General features: G+C 36.9%; 1 protein-coding gene across 1 annotated transcript; it reads left to right on the top strand.

Annotated features, from left to right (window-relative positions):
- The first annotated feature begins 1,599 nt into the window (after window positions 1–1,599).
- LOC124144188 (dolichyl-phosphate beta-glucosyltransferase-like) lies at window positions 1,600–14,400 on the top strand. The gene is made up of 10 exons (XM_046513474.2): window positions 1,600–1,733; window positions 2,202–2,376; window positions 3,587–3,633; window positions 4,159–4,227; window positions 4,647–4,739; window positions 5,004–5,114; window positions 5,861–5,920; window positions 9,846–9,997; window positions 11,926–12,011; window positions 13,410–14,400. The coding sequence occupies exons 1-10, from the start codon at window positions 1,674–1,676 to the stop codon at window positions 13,523–13,525; spliced, it is 969 nt and encodes a 322-aa protein (XP_046369430.1). The 5' UTR covers window positions 1,600–1,673; the 3' UTR covers window positions 13,526–14,400.
- The last annotated feature ends 2,187 nt before the right edge of the window (window positions 14,401–16,587 follow it).

Here is a 16,587-nt window from a genome sequence, read left to right as displayed (position 1 = left end):
TGTTTTGGCAGTGTAAGAATTCATTGATGGAATATAAAGAGTGAGTGAGTTAAAATTTAACGTCGCATCGGCATTATTTCAGCCATATAGCGACGAGACCAAGTTAATATAAACACGAGTGAGTCACGAATGCAAAGTTATATTTAAAGTGAGTTAATGCTTAACGTCACATTGGCAATATTTCAGGCATGTCGTGACGAGAAGTTATACATTATTAATACATATATTTAGACTAAATAAAAACTTGTCATCGATGGACAGTAAATTAACTAGAATACCACAGCTTAATATTTAAAATTAGCAGACAACCAAAAAATGATACCACTATATGTAACAACACAATATAAAAAGGGCTATAGATCGCCACCCACTGAAGGTACTCACCATACTAGGGGCCATGGGGACTTACAGTACCTCTGCATGGACCCCAACAGAAGTGTCACCATCCCTTCAGTGGCTGGGGATTGTACGCAATTTATCAGTTAAAATAAACAAATATACTCGATGAAAAACTGTGGTTTGAATAAACGTACTTTGAGGATGTGGTCTCACATATCCTCTTAAGGGGAAAATAAAAATTACGCTACTTCAACCCCCTTAGAGGATACAGCCACTAACCATCTAAGTTACAGATTAAACACTACCAATATTATAATAATAAATACATATCTACACAATTTAAAATGTATCAGTAAGTTCTATTTCTTTTTAAAATCCTATAATTAAATGAGAACTAATACTATTTAAAAGACCCTTAAGCGATGATGATTTGAACTATTTATCCCTTGTAACGGCAAAATCAATACAGTCAAACATGACATGCTTGATCCCGATTCTCTCATCACCAGGGATACGAAAGGGAGGATCCCCACCTTTCAGTCAATATTCATGTGTATACCTGAATATAAAGAAAACACTATTATGCTTATCTTACATTTTCTATTTGCTATTTGTGTCAAATTCATACCACAGACTTGTTAACGGTTTTGTTTCACGGGCCTCTTACTTTCACCAGTGAGTCTGTGTCAGTGTTATCAAGCCCGTGTGACCAGGATTATGAGATTGATTAAAAAAATGTTGGTTTGAGCACTTCAAGAAAGTGTTTAATAATTGTGATGAAATTAGAGGGAATAGCGATACTACCGACCATATAGAGTCTTCTTTAGATTTTAATGATACATATTCTGGAGTCGACACATCACGGATCAAGAGTTTCAGGCAGCAATTAACCATTTGGATAATGTTTGTACGCATCTGGTTTAAGCAGGAAAGAGCCCTTAAAGCCATCTACACCTCGGCGAAAGCGTCTGCCAGATGCAGCGACGATGTGTGTCGTGAATGTTTTGACTGTCCTATTAGGTTCAAGCAAGGCTGTATATTGTGAATATATGTACCATTGTAATATGTATGTAAGCATTTCATCTGTTTATGAGTCAGTGGCCTTCAAGACTTGACTTAACTCCCTGCTATTATGTTTCAGATCTGAGACATGATTGACTTTTACATTTTCATGATTTTAAACCCTTAGAGGACCTCTTTTCGATCGATGCCCGATCATCCATACAGTGGTTTGTCTGGATGAGTGGATATCCGTAGGATGGACTCAACGCCGCCTAGCGGCAAGTGCCCGTTACCTCCAGCAACTTCCGACTCGAAGGAGCAAGCCGGTAGAGATGGACTTGTTGAGCATTTTTTATTTTCTTTTGGTGGCTGCCTTGATTATTTTGTCTCTGGTAAGTCAAGAAGCCGCATACTAAGTGGAGTGGAGTTTTGCCATAAATGACACTGTTATTCGTTGATTCGGAGAGCCCTAAAGGGAATAATTTTCTAAAGGGTTGACGACCAGTATTGTTGCATCAGTTTGACTCCCATGTATTAGAGTGTTAAGCTGTGCAAACACCTCCCCGCTGGGAAGTATTGCCTTATGGATGTGGTTACAAAAGTGCCACTTTCCGTAAAAGTGCTGACGTGGAGCCATCATAAATAAACCAGAATACACAAAAGTTATCAGTTATCCAACTGGTAACTAGCAACACTAACACTATTTTAAACATTTTTTGTTATTGATTGAAATAAGCTGATGTAAACTTTAGCTACAGAGAAGCACCATGTAAAAAAAATGATATAAATTATTTTCACATGATTTTATCATTTTTGTTCCTTGTCTGAAATAGATCTGATATCATTCCTATTGTTTACAGTGTCTAGTGATAATATATGTCACCTCTGTGGCATATCCTGACTTGGGAAGGTATGAGAGTGAGAAATTTTTCCATGACCCCAAAAGGAAGGCAGAGAGTGAATTTCCAAGCATTCATGATCCACCCAGCGTTGACCTGACAGTTGTGGTACCAGCTTACAATGAAGAGGAGAGATGTAAGAGAGTTCAAATTATTGATTATAAATTCTGTACATGATTGTATAATTATACCCTGACATACCTCAACTGATAATGTGATAGATCTTAATTGTCCATAATCAGTTGTGGATTTTGGTGAGAGAAAATATGATGCATCAAAATATCCAGTCATTCAATCTATACATCTATCTATCAGGGCTCAATTTAGCTATAAAACATGCACCAGTGCAACCTATTGTTGAAAAGTGCAAACTAATATTTATTTCTACATGCACCAGTGAAACCTATTGTTGAAAAGTGCAAACTAATATTTATTTCTACATGCACCAAGTGCATGTTAATAAAATTCAAATTTGTGTCAGACTAACCCCTACTTTGAACACAGTGTATACCTCTAAGCTTATGTACCATGCTACATCACTAATCCCTGGGTTATTTGTAATTTGTCATCCATTTTGGGGCCTGACATCATGAAACTGTGGGTACTGCAAGATTATGTGCACATCCTATTATGTTTACAGCAATACAGTCATCAGAGATAATGACAGAGATGTACATATTCAGTTTATTCATGTATGGTTCATCTTTGATAAATTTATTTGACAGGAGTGCAACCTTATTTCGTCTGGTGCAACTAGGTGTTCATGGCAAAATGCACCTGGCGCAAGTTAAATGAAGTCCCTTAAATTGAGCCCTGAATTTATGTACATACATGTCACTACCATGATTGCACTTGAATACACTCATTAGTAATATACAAGTTGCAATACAGTTTCACTTTATAAGTTCAATCAACATGAGTTTGAAAATATTCAATCATCATTCATCACTAAGGCAAGAACATTGATGTGAAATATCTGGAAAGTTAACAAATCTATATATTACCAGCTGATAACTGAGTGTGGTTGTTAACAAGGTTTTCTTTCTGTTTGAAAAACCAATTGACCAATGATTGATGATAAAATGTAATATTAAAAATGAACTCTTATCAATTTATCATTTCTATTATGTATTTTGTATCAGAATTTACGAAATGTCAATATTAAGTTTAAATAACAACAAGAGTCAACAATCTACCAATAATGTGCGTGATAGCTAGACTATATTGGGAATAAATCAATTGCTTTAGCACATATATCCACCATGTGAACTGCTGTCTTGACAGGGTTTAACATGCTAAAGAAAATAATGAAATTAAGATACTTATCCTGTGGTTTGTGTCTGCAGTATCCAGTATGATGGATGAGGCCTTAGAGTACCTCGAGGACAGACAGGTGAGTGTGAGGTTAGACTCATGCATTTCAAGGATTTGCAGAACTAACATGTTGACAAATTGTACATGATAATATGACGATGATAGGATCTCTCACTTTGTGATCATGACTCATGTTACCATAGCTACAACATGTATAATATAGACACTTCTAATTTTCTGATTTATAATTGGAAAGATGTCTTATGATAAATCATACTTCCTGGAATATAATATTTGAAATTGTTATTCTTATAATGCTTATGATGGTATAAATATGAATAAATATGATAACAGTCTGCATTAATATATGTCTGAATGAATATTAACAGAATTGTAAAACAAATAGTATATGCTTTTACCATGAAAATGAAGAATTTGTGTCTTCATTTCAATAAGCAATAAGAATAAACATAAGTACACGTTTCTGTAAGCTGTCTCCTCCCCCCTCCCCCCTCCCCCGAGTTTGTAACAATGTTTTGTACCTCAGTTTTGATACCGAAAGTTGAGAAGTACAAAACATGACCATTTTTCTTTTCATTTGCAGCAAAGCAACCAATCATTCAGTTTTGAAATAATTGTTGTTGATGATGGCAGCAAAGATAAAACATCCGAGGTATGTAAACGTGATGTGATGTACATGGTGTATCATGTATAGGTTTGCGAGTGAGTTCGTTTTGCCTGGTGTGGCACAACAAACTCAGATTTGAATCCCAACGTTGTGGCAATGCATAAAGCTCAGTCTGTGTTCCTCACTTTGATTTAACAATAGTACCAGAATTCCAGATCAGCTCATTTTGTTGATATTGACTAACATTCAAAATATCCTATATACACATGTTGTTTTTAAAATGTGGTCACGATATAGAGGACTGTTTAGTCAAATGATAAAATTATGAAAACTGAGCATGCAGTAAGATTGGAGCCACAGAATACAAAAAAAATATTTGTCTCTCAATTCCTTCTGGTATATTATTGTGTAGTATTGTAAGCTATAATTAATGTGAAACTTGATTTGTTTTCCTTCTGTTTCAGGTAGCTTTAACCTATTCTGAAAAGTATGGTGTAGACAAAGTGCGAGTTCTAACGTTAGCGAAGAATAGAGGAAAAGGAGGAGCCATTAGATTGGTACATACTTAAGTCTGTATGTTGGGCAACCAGGGACTTATTATGGTTGATTGATAAGTTCCGATACTCACATAGAAAGAAAACCTTAATGCTGAAATCTTTTGAGCAAATTGTTTCTCATGTCTGTAAAATTATCTGTTTCCTTTGGAAAATGGACAGTGTTGAGGAATGTTGTCAAGTTTTCCATTTTCCAAAGGTCACAGGCCCCTACTTATATTACTGATTACATGTATGACTAAAAATAATTATTTTATTTTATTTCAGGGTATATTTGTTGGTCGAGGCAAACTGATGTTGTTTGCTGATGCTGATGGTGCAAGTAAATTCAGTGACTATAAAAAAATGGAAGTGGAATTGAAAAAAATAAATGGTCAGGTACGTCGAGATTTGTAAAGAGAGATTCTGCAGTCCCACAGAAAGCATATTCCCCTGTGTTAGACCATAACCTACTCTCTTCATGAACACACAATGCCATTTGGAAAGTGATCAAATGTAACCAATGTTATATTTGGGATAACACTTTCTTAGTGAAGAAAAGATTCTAGTACTTTTGGGGTTGAGTCCCATCCATTTTACACTTGTCAGAGGTGTACACAAAGTATATGATCTAGAGACTACCAGTTGTCAAACTTTCATTTTGTGGAAGCCTCGGTGGCTGAGTGGGTAAGATAGCTGACTTTGTGTGCTGGTGATTAGGTGCCTCACTCTGACAGAATCTGTACTGAGAAAGTGCTATCCCAGATATAACATTTGTTACATTCTCTTCATGTCGCGTGAAGTGGTGGGGTAGTCGAGAGGTTAAAGCGTTCGCTCGTCACACTGAAGACACAGTTTTGATTCTCCACATGGGCACAATGTGTGAAGCCCATTATTGGTGTCCCCGCTGTGATTATGCTGGAACATTGTTAATATTTGACGTCAAACCATACTCCCTCCCTGTCCCCTGTACCCCCATGTTTGTTGTAACCATGGTAACTTTGAAATATGATCCCTTAATGCATCTTGATAATTAACAGCTTTATCTACAGACTTCAAAAGTAAAAGTTATTGAAGCTTGCAGATCATTTTGCAAGCTTAACAATTGTTTGTTATGTTTGTAGTTTTTGTATTGTATTTTACAGGACAATATGTGTGTTGTGTGTGGGTCCAGAGCTCATTTGGAAAAAGATTCTATAGCCGAGGTAAGTTTAATTGAAAATAGTGGAATCCTCAAACGTAGATGTTTGTTTAACCAGTGATTTGAGTTATTATATCCCTTCTAGACAGGATGATAGTTTACCATGTTTCTGGCCTTAAAGTTGGGTCCAAAATGATGTGGCAATGCAAATTTTTCCTCCCTCCACCCTTAGGGTATATGCTGGATGTTTTCCTGCTACGATCCCATCCTTAGCGTACTCGTGGTCCAGTCTCACCGTGAGCAACGACCTCAAACAGAGCGTGGTGCATGCATTTCTCGGTTTATCCTTTGTTAGGTATACCCAGTGCCCTGTGTTCTATAGTTAGTACATACTGCACTCAGTCGCAACACAACATGAATGTACATCCAACGAATCCACGTCAGATGAGATGTATGTATGTTCAGTCCAAGTTCAATTTACCCTGGTTATATCAAAAGTACAGAGCCCCTTTTTACAAAGTTATTTCAGTGCTGCAACTGTCGTAAGTCTATGTTAAAGTATGGGAGTTACAATCATGTTAGTGCTATGACTGTCGTAAGTCTATGTTAAAGTTTGGGAGTTACAATCATGTTAGTGCTATGACTGTCGTAAGTCTATGTTAAAGTATGGGAGTTACAATCATGTTAGTGCTATGACTGTCGTAAGTCTATGTTAAAATATGGGAGTTACAATCATATTAGTGCTGCAACTGTCGTAAGTCTATGTTAAAGTATGGGAGTTACAATCATGTTAGTGCTATGACTGTCGTAAGTCTATGTTAAAGTATGGGAGTTACAATCATGTTAGTGCTATGACTGTCGTAAGTCTATGTTAAAGTATGGGAGTTACAATCATGTTAGTGCTATGACTGTCGTAAGTCTATGTTAAAATATGGGAGTTACAATCATATTAGTGCTGCAACTGTCGTAAGTCTATGTTAAAGTATGGGAGTTACAATCATGTTAGTGCTATGACTGTCGTAAGTCTATGTTAAAGTATGGGAGTTACAATCATGTTAGTGCTATGACTGTCGTAAGTCTATGTTAAAGTATGGGAGTTACAATCATGTTAGTGCTATGACTGTCGTAAGTCTATGTTAAAATATGGGAGTTACAATCATATTAGTGCTGCAACTGTCGTAAGTCTATGTTAAAGTATGGGAGTTACAATCATGTTAGTGCTATGACTGTCGTAAGTCTATGTTAAAGTATGGGAGTTACAATCATGTTAGTGCTATGACTGTCGTAAGTCTATGTTAAAGTTTGGGAGTTACAATCATGTTAGTGCTATGACTGTCGTAAGTCTATGTTAAAGTATGGGAGTTACAATCATGTTAGTGCTATGACTGTCGTAAGTCTTTGTTAAAGTATGGGAGTTACGATCATCTTCGTACTACGACTGTCGTAAATCTATGTTAAAGTATGGGAGTCACAATCATGTTAGTGCTATGACTGTCGTAAGTCTATGTTAAAGTATGGGAGTTACAATCATGTTGGTGCTATGACTGTCATAAGTCTTTGTTAAAGTATGGGAGTTACGATCATCTTCGTACTACGACTGTCGTAAATCTATGTTAAAGTATGGGAGTCACAATCATATTAGTGCTATGACTGTCGTAAGTCTATGTTAAAGTATGGGAGTTACAATCATGTTAGTGCTATGACTGTCGTAAGTCTATGTTAAAATATGGGAGTTACAATCATATTAGTGCTATGACTGTCGTAAGTCTATGTTAAAATATGGGAGTTACAATCATATAAGTGCTATGACTGTCGTAAGTCTATGTTAAAATATGGGAGTTACAATCATATTAGTGCTATGACTGTCGTAAGTCTATGTTAAAGTATGGGAGTTACAATCATGTTAGTGCTATGACTGTCGTAAGTCTATGTTAAAATATGGGAGTTACAATCATATTAGTGCTGCAACTGTCGTAAGTCTATGTTAAAGTATGGGAGTTACAATCATGTTAGTGCTATGACTGTCGTAAGTCTATGTTAAAGTATGGGAGTTACAATCATGTTAGTGCTATGACTGTCGTAAGTCTATGTTAAAATATGGGAGTTACAATCATATTAGTGCTATGACTGTCGTAAGTCTATGTTAAAGTATGGGAGTTACGATCATCTTCGTACTACGACTGTCGTAAGTCTATGTTAAAGTATGGGAGTTACAATCATATTAGTGCTATGACTGTCGTAAGTCTATGTTAAAATATGGGAGTTACAATCATATTAGTGCTATGACTGTCGTAAGTCTATGTTAAAATATGGGAGTTACAATCATATTAGTGCTATGACTGTCGTAAGTCTATGTTAAAGTATGGGAGTTACAATCATGTTAGTGCTATGACTGTCTTAAGTCTATGTTAAAGTATGGGAGTTATGATCATCTTCGTACTACGACTGTCGTAAGTCTATGTTAAAGTATGGGAGTTACAATCATGTTAGTGCTATGACTGTCGTAAGTCTATGTTAAAATATGGGAGTTACAATCATATTAGTGCTGCAACTGTCGTAAGTCTATGTTAAAGTATGGGAGTTACAATCATGTTAGTGCTATGACTGTCGTAAGTCTATGTTAAAGTATGGGAGTTACAATCATGTTAGTGCTATGACTGTCGTAAGTCTATGTTAAAGTTTGGGAGTTACAATCATGTTAGTGCTATGACTGTCGTAAGTCTATGTTAAAGTATGGGAGTTACAATCATGTTAGTGCTATGACTGTCGTAAGTCTTTGTTAAAGTATGGGAGTTACGATCATCTTCGTACTACGACTGTCGTAAATCTATGTTAAAGTATGGGAGTCACAATCATGTTAGTGCTATGACTGTCGTAAGTCTATGTTAAAGTATGGGAGTTACAATCATGTTGGTGCTATGACTGTCATAAGTCTTTGTTAAAGTATGGGAGTTACGATCATCTTCGTACTACGACTGTCGTAAATCTATGTTAAAGTATGGGAGTCACAATCATATTAGTGCTATGACTGTCGTAAGTCTATGTTAAAGTATGGGAGTTACAATCATGTTAGTGCTATGACTGTCGTAAGTCTATGTTAAAATATGGGAGTTACAATCATATTAGTGCTATGACTGTCGTAAGTCTATGTTAAAATATGGGAGTTACAATCATATAAGTGCTATGACTGTCGTAAGTCTATGTTAAAATATGGGAGTTACAATCATATTAGTGCTATGACTGTCGTAAGTCTATGTTAAAGTATGGGAGTTACAATCATGTTAGTGCTATGACTGTCGTAAGTCTATGTTAAAATATGGGAGTTACAATCATATTAGTGCTGCAACTGTCGTAAGTCTATGTTAAAGTATGGGAGTTACAATCATGTTAGTGCTATGACTGTCGTAAGTCTATGTTAAAGTATGGGAGTTACAATCATGTTAGTGCTATGACTGTCGTAAGTCTATGTTAAAATATGGGAGTTACAATCATATTAGTGCTATGACTGTCGTAAGTCTATGTTAAAGTATGGGAGTTACGATCATCTTCGTACTACGACTGTCGTAAGTCTATGTTAAAGTATGGGAGTTACAATCATATTAGTGCTATGACTGTCGTAAGTCTATGTTAAAATATGGGAGTTACAATCATATTAGTGCTATGACTGTCGTAAGTCTATGTTAAAATATGGGAGTTACAATCATATTAGTGCTATGACTGTCGTAAGTCTATGTTAAAGTATGGGAGTTACAATCATGTTAGTGCTATGACTGTCTTAAGTCTATGTTAAAGTATGGGAGTTATGATCATCTTCGTACTACGACTGTCGTAAGTCTATGTTAAAATATGGGAGTTAGCTCTACATATAAAGTACAGTATGTTTATCTTCTAGTTAAGCCCTGGGCTAAAGTATGTGCATTTCCTGTAATGCTTTAGCTGTTAACATGGTTACTGCTGAAACAAACATGGAAGAATTTTTGTGTTTGCAGCGTTCTGTATTCCGAACATTCCTGATGTATGGGTTTCACTTCCTGGTGTGGTTTCTGTGCGTGAGAGGAGTCAAGGACACGCAGTGTGGCTTCAAACTCATGACAAGGGAGGCCGCCATTTTGCTTTTCTCAAATTTGCATGTAGAAAGATGGTGAGTTGAGAACCTATGATTACATACTGTAAATCTCGAAAGTTTTATGAGCAGGAAAGTACTGCGAAAACACACACACAATAGTGACACACACTCACAACAGCTTCATGACGCAGTTATATTTGCGGTCCAACAAGAAACAAAAAGCGGAAGAAGGCATATTTCTTGGAGTCACTTCCACACATTGTCAACCAGCCTCAAATCCTGTTTCCCTAATTACACATTGTCACTCAGTGTCAGTAGCCTACTTGGGAAAGTTCTCTGACCTGCCACGTCTGGTCAAATTTCTTACATTACACTGAGAAGTCCAGACATACACCAGCCATAAACAAACTACTGAGCAAATGGTGTCCCATTTTATTCATGTTCAGGCTGGGTGATGGAGTAATGGCAGCCAAGCCTTCAACCATCCAGTCAGGAACTTGGTTCCTGCTTAGATGAGAGTCCATCTCAAGGGAATATTTGCCTTACTTGGGCTCAAAATAACCTTCAAACGAGTCCGAGTGGAATTCATATGATCTGCGCAGAGGAAAACTTCTCCTGGAGTGGCACCTAGATGGAAATAACTTGGAGCTATGCCCAGGTGATGCTGATACCTGAGAGGACAAAGCCTTGGACGAAGATGGGCCACTGATGAGTGCAGGTGGTGCAGGCGTAGTAAGCGCATCAGACGGACGAGATGTAGGCCTAAGTGCAGGTGCTACAGGTGGTGTAAACATCGGAGACCATGCTGGATCCATAAACCGTGCCCGGGGGCAGGGGTGGCCCAGTCGTCTTAGGCGCCGTGATTCGCTGTGCAGAGTTGCATCCCTTGGGCAAGCCAGAAACCTATGATTGTGGGTTCGAATCATGGTTCGCCCCGATTATGTTTCTAGGTTTGTCAGCACCATACCTGTGCTCGTGGGTTTCACCAAAGTGGTAAATGTCTGAGACCTGCATCACTTCGGGCTTTCCTCCCACATTAAGCTGACATGCTGCGATATAACTGGAACACTGTTAAAAGTGGCGTTAAACCCAACTCACTCACGATAAACTGTGCATGCAAGGGCTGAGGTGGTAGCTGCTGGAATGGCATCTGCACTGGTGGGAAGCCAAGTGGAGCGGTTGGCAGACCAAATCCTTGAGGCACAGCAGACATAAGCACTTGAGGAGGCGTTTAGAGGCTCAAGTGGAGGAACTGACGGTGAAGGATGTGCTTGGTCAAGTGCAAGCATCACAGAGGTCGTAGGCATCTGAGAAGCCATTGGCACCTGGGGCAGTAATTTTGAATCTAGAAAACATGGAGGTTTAATAAGGGTTAAAATTATGCAGTAGAAAAGTGAAAACCCTTAAATTGCCAAACAGGGAGCTTTAGGTAAGACAATATAAATGAATTACCAAGCTGTAAGAAAAGAACGAAGGACGTGAGAAATGAGAACGTGACCATGTGGCAAATCAAAATGGCTAATTGGAACAACAAAGAACATGATTTTACCGTGACTTGTAGCCATCATCATGTGCAAAATAATGTGACAGCAAACATATATGAAAATATGTGAAGACACATGCCATAGAAGTGATAGAATTCACAATACATGCTGAATAAAACAACAATCAAAAGGATGCCAGAAAAATCACTTTTTTATACAGGCCTTGCTAGTCTGGGTGACGAGCAGTAATGTGACATTGAACCCAACCATGGTCATGTGGGTGTTGTGTGATGGGGTTAGCCACACAACTAGTTGGAACAACTGCTTCTTCAGCTGGACCTCACACAGTTTGTCTTTCTGTAAAAATCAGCAGTAAATGCATTAAGGAGTAATGCAGGATAAGTATACAAATGTAAACCACATTTAAATTTTGCTTAGAATTGTACAATCAAAGTATATCACATCTTCTGTTTATCATGTTTAGTAAGTTTTGCTTGGAAATGTTTTTGTTTGTTTCAGGGCATTTGATGTAGATATGTTGTATCTTGCTCAGCACTTCAAGATGCCTTTAGGAGAGGTAGCCATTGCATGGCAGGAGATTGATGGTGAGTTACTGTCTAGCATGCAAGGCCACACGTTTGGGATTATTTATCCCTATACACAGGCCCGCCCCTTCTGAAAAGCAGACGGTCCAAGAAATAAATAAAAAGTGAAACTATTATTTGTATTATGTCTCCCGCTAGTAATATAGACCCTCAATAAAAAAATGGTACTATTTCTAATGAGATGTCCAGATTATCGAATCATCGCTATCAAGAAATGTCCTTTGTGTACTATTTAATGTTCAAAAACGTTCAGTATGAAACTGTCCAAGAAGTGGAGGGTTTGGAATAACAGGGTCCGTACTAACCAGGTTTCACTGCATTAAGACATTCATGTTTTGGGCCTCACTTTTTAATAGCCAGCTAGCAATATTTTATCATTGTCCTTGAAAGCCAAAATCTCTTTATAAAGAAATCCTGGCCCCCATAATTTGAGACGAAACTGGCTTCCTAAACTTGTTAGTTTTGATTTAAGACTTCAGTGGAACCCTGTTTATCCAGACACTCTTAGTCCAGAAACTCGCAGTATACGACTAACAGTATAGAATCATTTATAAATGATTTTTGTAAATCTAGCTAATTGCTCTGAGAATGCTTCAGTCCTGATTAACAGGTTTATTGAAGCGCCCTGAGCTTCCATGTAAATGGAATGGCACATTGTATATGGACTTATTGTTAAAACGGTTTCACTGTGCAACATGTCACTTCATCGGGATGTCACTGTATTTCACAATATTCATATAATTTTTTAAATATTTATTCTAATTTAATAATTTTCTGCCACATTTATAAAAATTACCATGGATAAATGTACAATGAGCATGATGAAGGCAGACCATTCAGTTCTAGACATGTCTATTTCATATTTAGCATTTATTGATTAATTTCAGGTCTATATGGGATTTTTTTATCTGAACACATAAAGAATAACTAATCTTATTATTAATCAAAATATCATTATACTTTTGAGTCAATATATAATGATAATAAACTTTCAAATTAATGAGGGGAGGGTCGGGTAGCCTAGTGGTTAAAGCGTTCACTCATCACGCCAAAGACCTGGGTTCGATTCCCGACATGGGTACAATGTGTAAAGCCCATTTCTGGTGTCCCCCGCCGTGATATTGCTGGAATATTGCTAAAAGCGGCATAAAACCATACTCACTCACCCCAATTCAAATTAATGACAACCTATATGAGTGAGTGAGTGAGTTAAAATTTAATGTTGCATCAGCATTATTTCAGCCATATAGCGACAAGAACAAGTTGATATATACACAAGTGAGTCATGAATACAAAGTTATATTTAAGAACAAATTTATCAAAACATATTTGGACACAGCAATAACAAACTATATGAGCATTGATGAGGAACATTAGGTGTTTATTTGTGTTTTCCAGGATCAAAAATGGTTCCAGTCTGGAGCTGGCTGCAGATGGGTCGCGACCTGCTTCTTATACGTCTTCGGTACATTCTAGGTGCTTGGAGGATCAACAGTAAACCCAAGTCAGAATAGAGTTATCTCCCTTGCCTGTTGCTTTCGTTGCATCTACTCTGCAGTGAATGTCGTGTGGGCAGCTACTACAGAACCAAAATTTAATTTTTATGACTTGTGTTCATGGAAAACATGCATTTTAATAACTATTTCTGTTAATGATTTTGCTTAAAATGTCAGATTCAATGGGTGGATTTTCAATAGAAATCCTGTTTTGGTTGGTCATCACATCTGTACATAACGTTATGTTCTTGCATTCTTTGTTGTTTTTGTTTTCTTATTTACTTCCTTGTTGTCCTTGTTAATATGACAAAGTCTTTGCACTATGTTACGAGCATCCTTCATTATAATCATAACATCTCTTCTCCATGAAACCCCTTTACTCCTGGATGGTAATTTCTGATGAAATAGTATTTTTTTAGAAAAGTGTTCTGTAGTTGGCCAAGTACGAAAGTTGGACCTGAGATACTTGATTTAGAATACCCTAACATTTTTAAAAGTGTATATAAGTACATAAGAGTTGTATTGTATACTACTAAAAAGTCAAGGACTACCCGATTATTTTATATTACTGTAGTTATTATATCTTCCCGAGGCAAGAGAGTTAACTGACTATAAAAGTCCAGTTTCCACCCTTGCCGAACTAGGCTGGTATTATGGAGTTACATTATGGCTGGGCTAACCAGTCTATGCATAGTCCAATCAAAATCACGCACCAAAATCGAAATCCGGTTCATAAACTGTCGTTCAGTTTTCGGTTAAATGCAGGATTTGCCAAGCATGTGCACTGCCAACTAGCTGTCAGCAGATATTTTCCAAAACTTTTCCTGTTTTTAATGAAGGTGCTCACGTGATTTGATGCATTTCGCAATGTGAGACCTGTTTTATCACAATATAGATCTTGATTATCGATCAGATCGTCCTGACTCAGCGCCACCATTTTGTGTAAAGCAAATGCAAGTGATACGAGAGGTGGAATCTGATTGGTCCATAGGAGAGGCATAGAAGGGACATAACTCATAATAGCCACTGGTGGCGCTATGATCGAACCCAGGAATTCCAGCCTAGTTCGGCAAGGGTGGAAACTGGACTTTTTAAGTCAGTTAACTCTCTTGCCTCGGGAAGATGTAGTTATTATGTCATTGCATGACCGATTACCTAAAGTATAATGAAAGATTCATGTGGTCCTTAACCTTTAATGAGAACACATGTATATTAAAGACTTTCCCATATTTAAAGTTGATATTACTGGATAACTGTATTATATAAACTGTATCCTCCGTATTTATGCAATTTTAAATATTGTAAGGTTATTTTTTAATTGGCATGCCAGTTCATTGCGAGAATGAATGACTGACTGTATGTAAGCCATATTGGCATGAAGAACATTTGTAGTATTTTTGCATCTGATAGTTTTCAGTGTTCATTAAACTGTGCTGCTGATTCTGCTTCACTGGGTTCATACTGATTGGTTGTGTTTATTGACATGTTGACTTAAATGAGAAATACCGGTATACATCAAACTCAATATCAAAACTCAATTTTTCCGACATTTCTTTTTTATATCACAGATGCAGTGGATGAAATTTACAAATACGAGTACTTTTTTTATATTCAACACATGGTATATATCCACATTGTTTGTGTAACATTGTATATCACACAATGTAAGTATGCACATTTCTTACATATTCCATCAAATTTGGAAATAACAAAGTCAAATTCAAAATATAACCGACATCAAATATAAATATATGAGGCAAAGAGAAAAACTCATTTTTATACTTGTGGATATAATCTTAGCTTTTATCACATGTGGCAATATATAAATTTCAAGAATTTCTTGTTTATTTACTAGTTGAATCTTTTTCTCCAATATTCAGCTAAATTTTTGAGCTGAGAAATTGCTAATAGAAATTATTATTATGTAACAATTTTTGAATTGACTTGGTTATATCTAAGATTGACTGTTTTCTCTGTTATTCACTTGTATCCATGGTAACATGAAACTGTCACAATCAAAGGTTACATCACAAATGTTGTTTTTTTCATCATTCAAGTATGTTGCTGTAAATGCTCAATTTGTACAGTGTTGAAAATATGAAATGTTATTCAATTTATTCCAGATATCTCGAACAATGGAAAATGTACAAAATATGTACTAAAGTCTTTAGAATATTGAAAAAATAACTTGAGAACTCTTCTGAAACCTTTGCACAGTACATGACAGACAGAGGCATTGTTTAATGGAGGTGAAATATAGATCGAAAACAAGAATACCATTAAAACTGTATAATGATTTATCATATAATGGGTAGGTTTCTCGGAAGGATAAAGCCAACGGATAAAAACGATATCCGTTGGGGTCATATGCGGATAGAGATGCAAATATCAAAGGTCAAGTATAAACTACTTTCACTGTTTATAAACAAACATGGCGTCGCCCTCATCATTCGGGGATCGAGTCAGAATTAACCATCGGGAATCTGGATAAACTACAGGGAAAATTGCTATCATTATCAAAAGAACAGTCTAATATACTGAAAATCAGTCTCTAACTGTGACGTAGCTAAGGCATTTTATAAGTTTGGGCAACTTTGGAGATATTAATTTCGAAACAATTTTGCGAGGGCACGAGGCCTAGCCAAGCGGGATCAGTAGCCATATCTGTGCTTGTAGACCTCTGCGGCTTGAAACCTGCTCCACAAATTAAAATAGTTGGATTTGTCCGAAATATGTTTGAATTGTTACCTTGTTTCGTTTTGTCGCTGTGTGTACATCTAACTGCACTTCTTAAGGTTATGACAGGACAGACCGACTGTCAACAACGACTGACCGTGGCCGTGACGTCTCATAGACTAGGGTTAGAGTAGCTTCCCTTTGACAAAGGGCAGTTACTCTAACGGACAGACAGATGGATTGCCGCGAAAGGCAATTAAAAACAATTGTTGTTTTGCGTATATGTTGCTTCGCCACTGTATAAGAAACAGATTTCAGTTGGAACTATATTGGCTACTGTCACTGTCCGACTGACACATCACTTACCCTGTGACGTAATAAATATTAATGCGCGCATTCCAGAA

The sequence above is a fragment of the Haliotis rufescens genome, unplaced genomic scaffold (genome assembly GCF_023055435.1).
Source record: "Haliotis rufescens isolate VD_foot unplaced genomic scaffold, xgHalRufe1.0.p SCAF_7, whole genome shotgun sequence".
Taxonomy (NCBI): Eukaryota; Metazoa; Mollusca; class Gastropoda; order Lepetellida; family Haliotidae; genus Haliotis; species Haliotis rufescens.
The sequence above is the reverse complement of the archived record's forward strand: the minus strand, read 5'-3'. Positions and strand labels throughout refer to the sequence as shown.

Coding starts and splice junctions, on each gene's coding strand:
- LOC124144188 (XM_046513474.2), top strand. CDS start 1,674: ATGGACTTGTTGAGCATTTTTTATTTTCTTTTGGTGGCTGCCTTGATT. Junction 4,228..4,646: donor GCAAAGATAAAACATCCGAG/GTATGTAAACGT, acceptor CTTCTGTTTCAG/GTAGCTTTAACCTATTCTGA. Junction 4,740..5,003: donor AAGGAGGAGCCATTAGATTG/GTACATACTTAA, acceptor ATTTTATTTCAG/GGTATATTTGTTGGTCGAGG.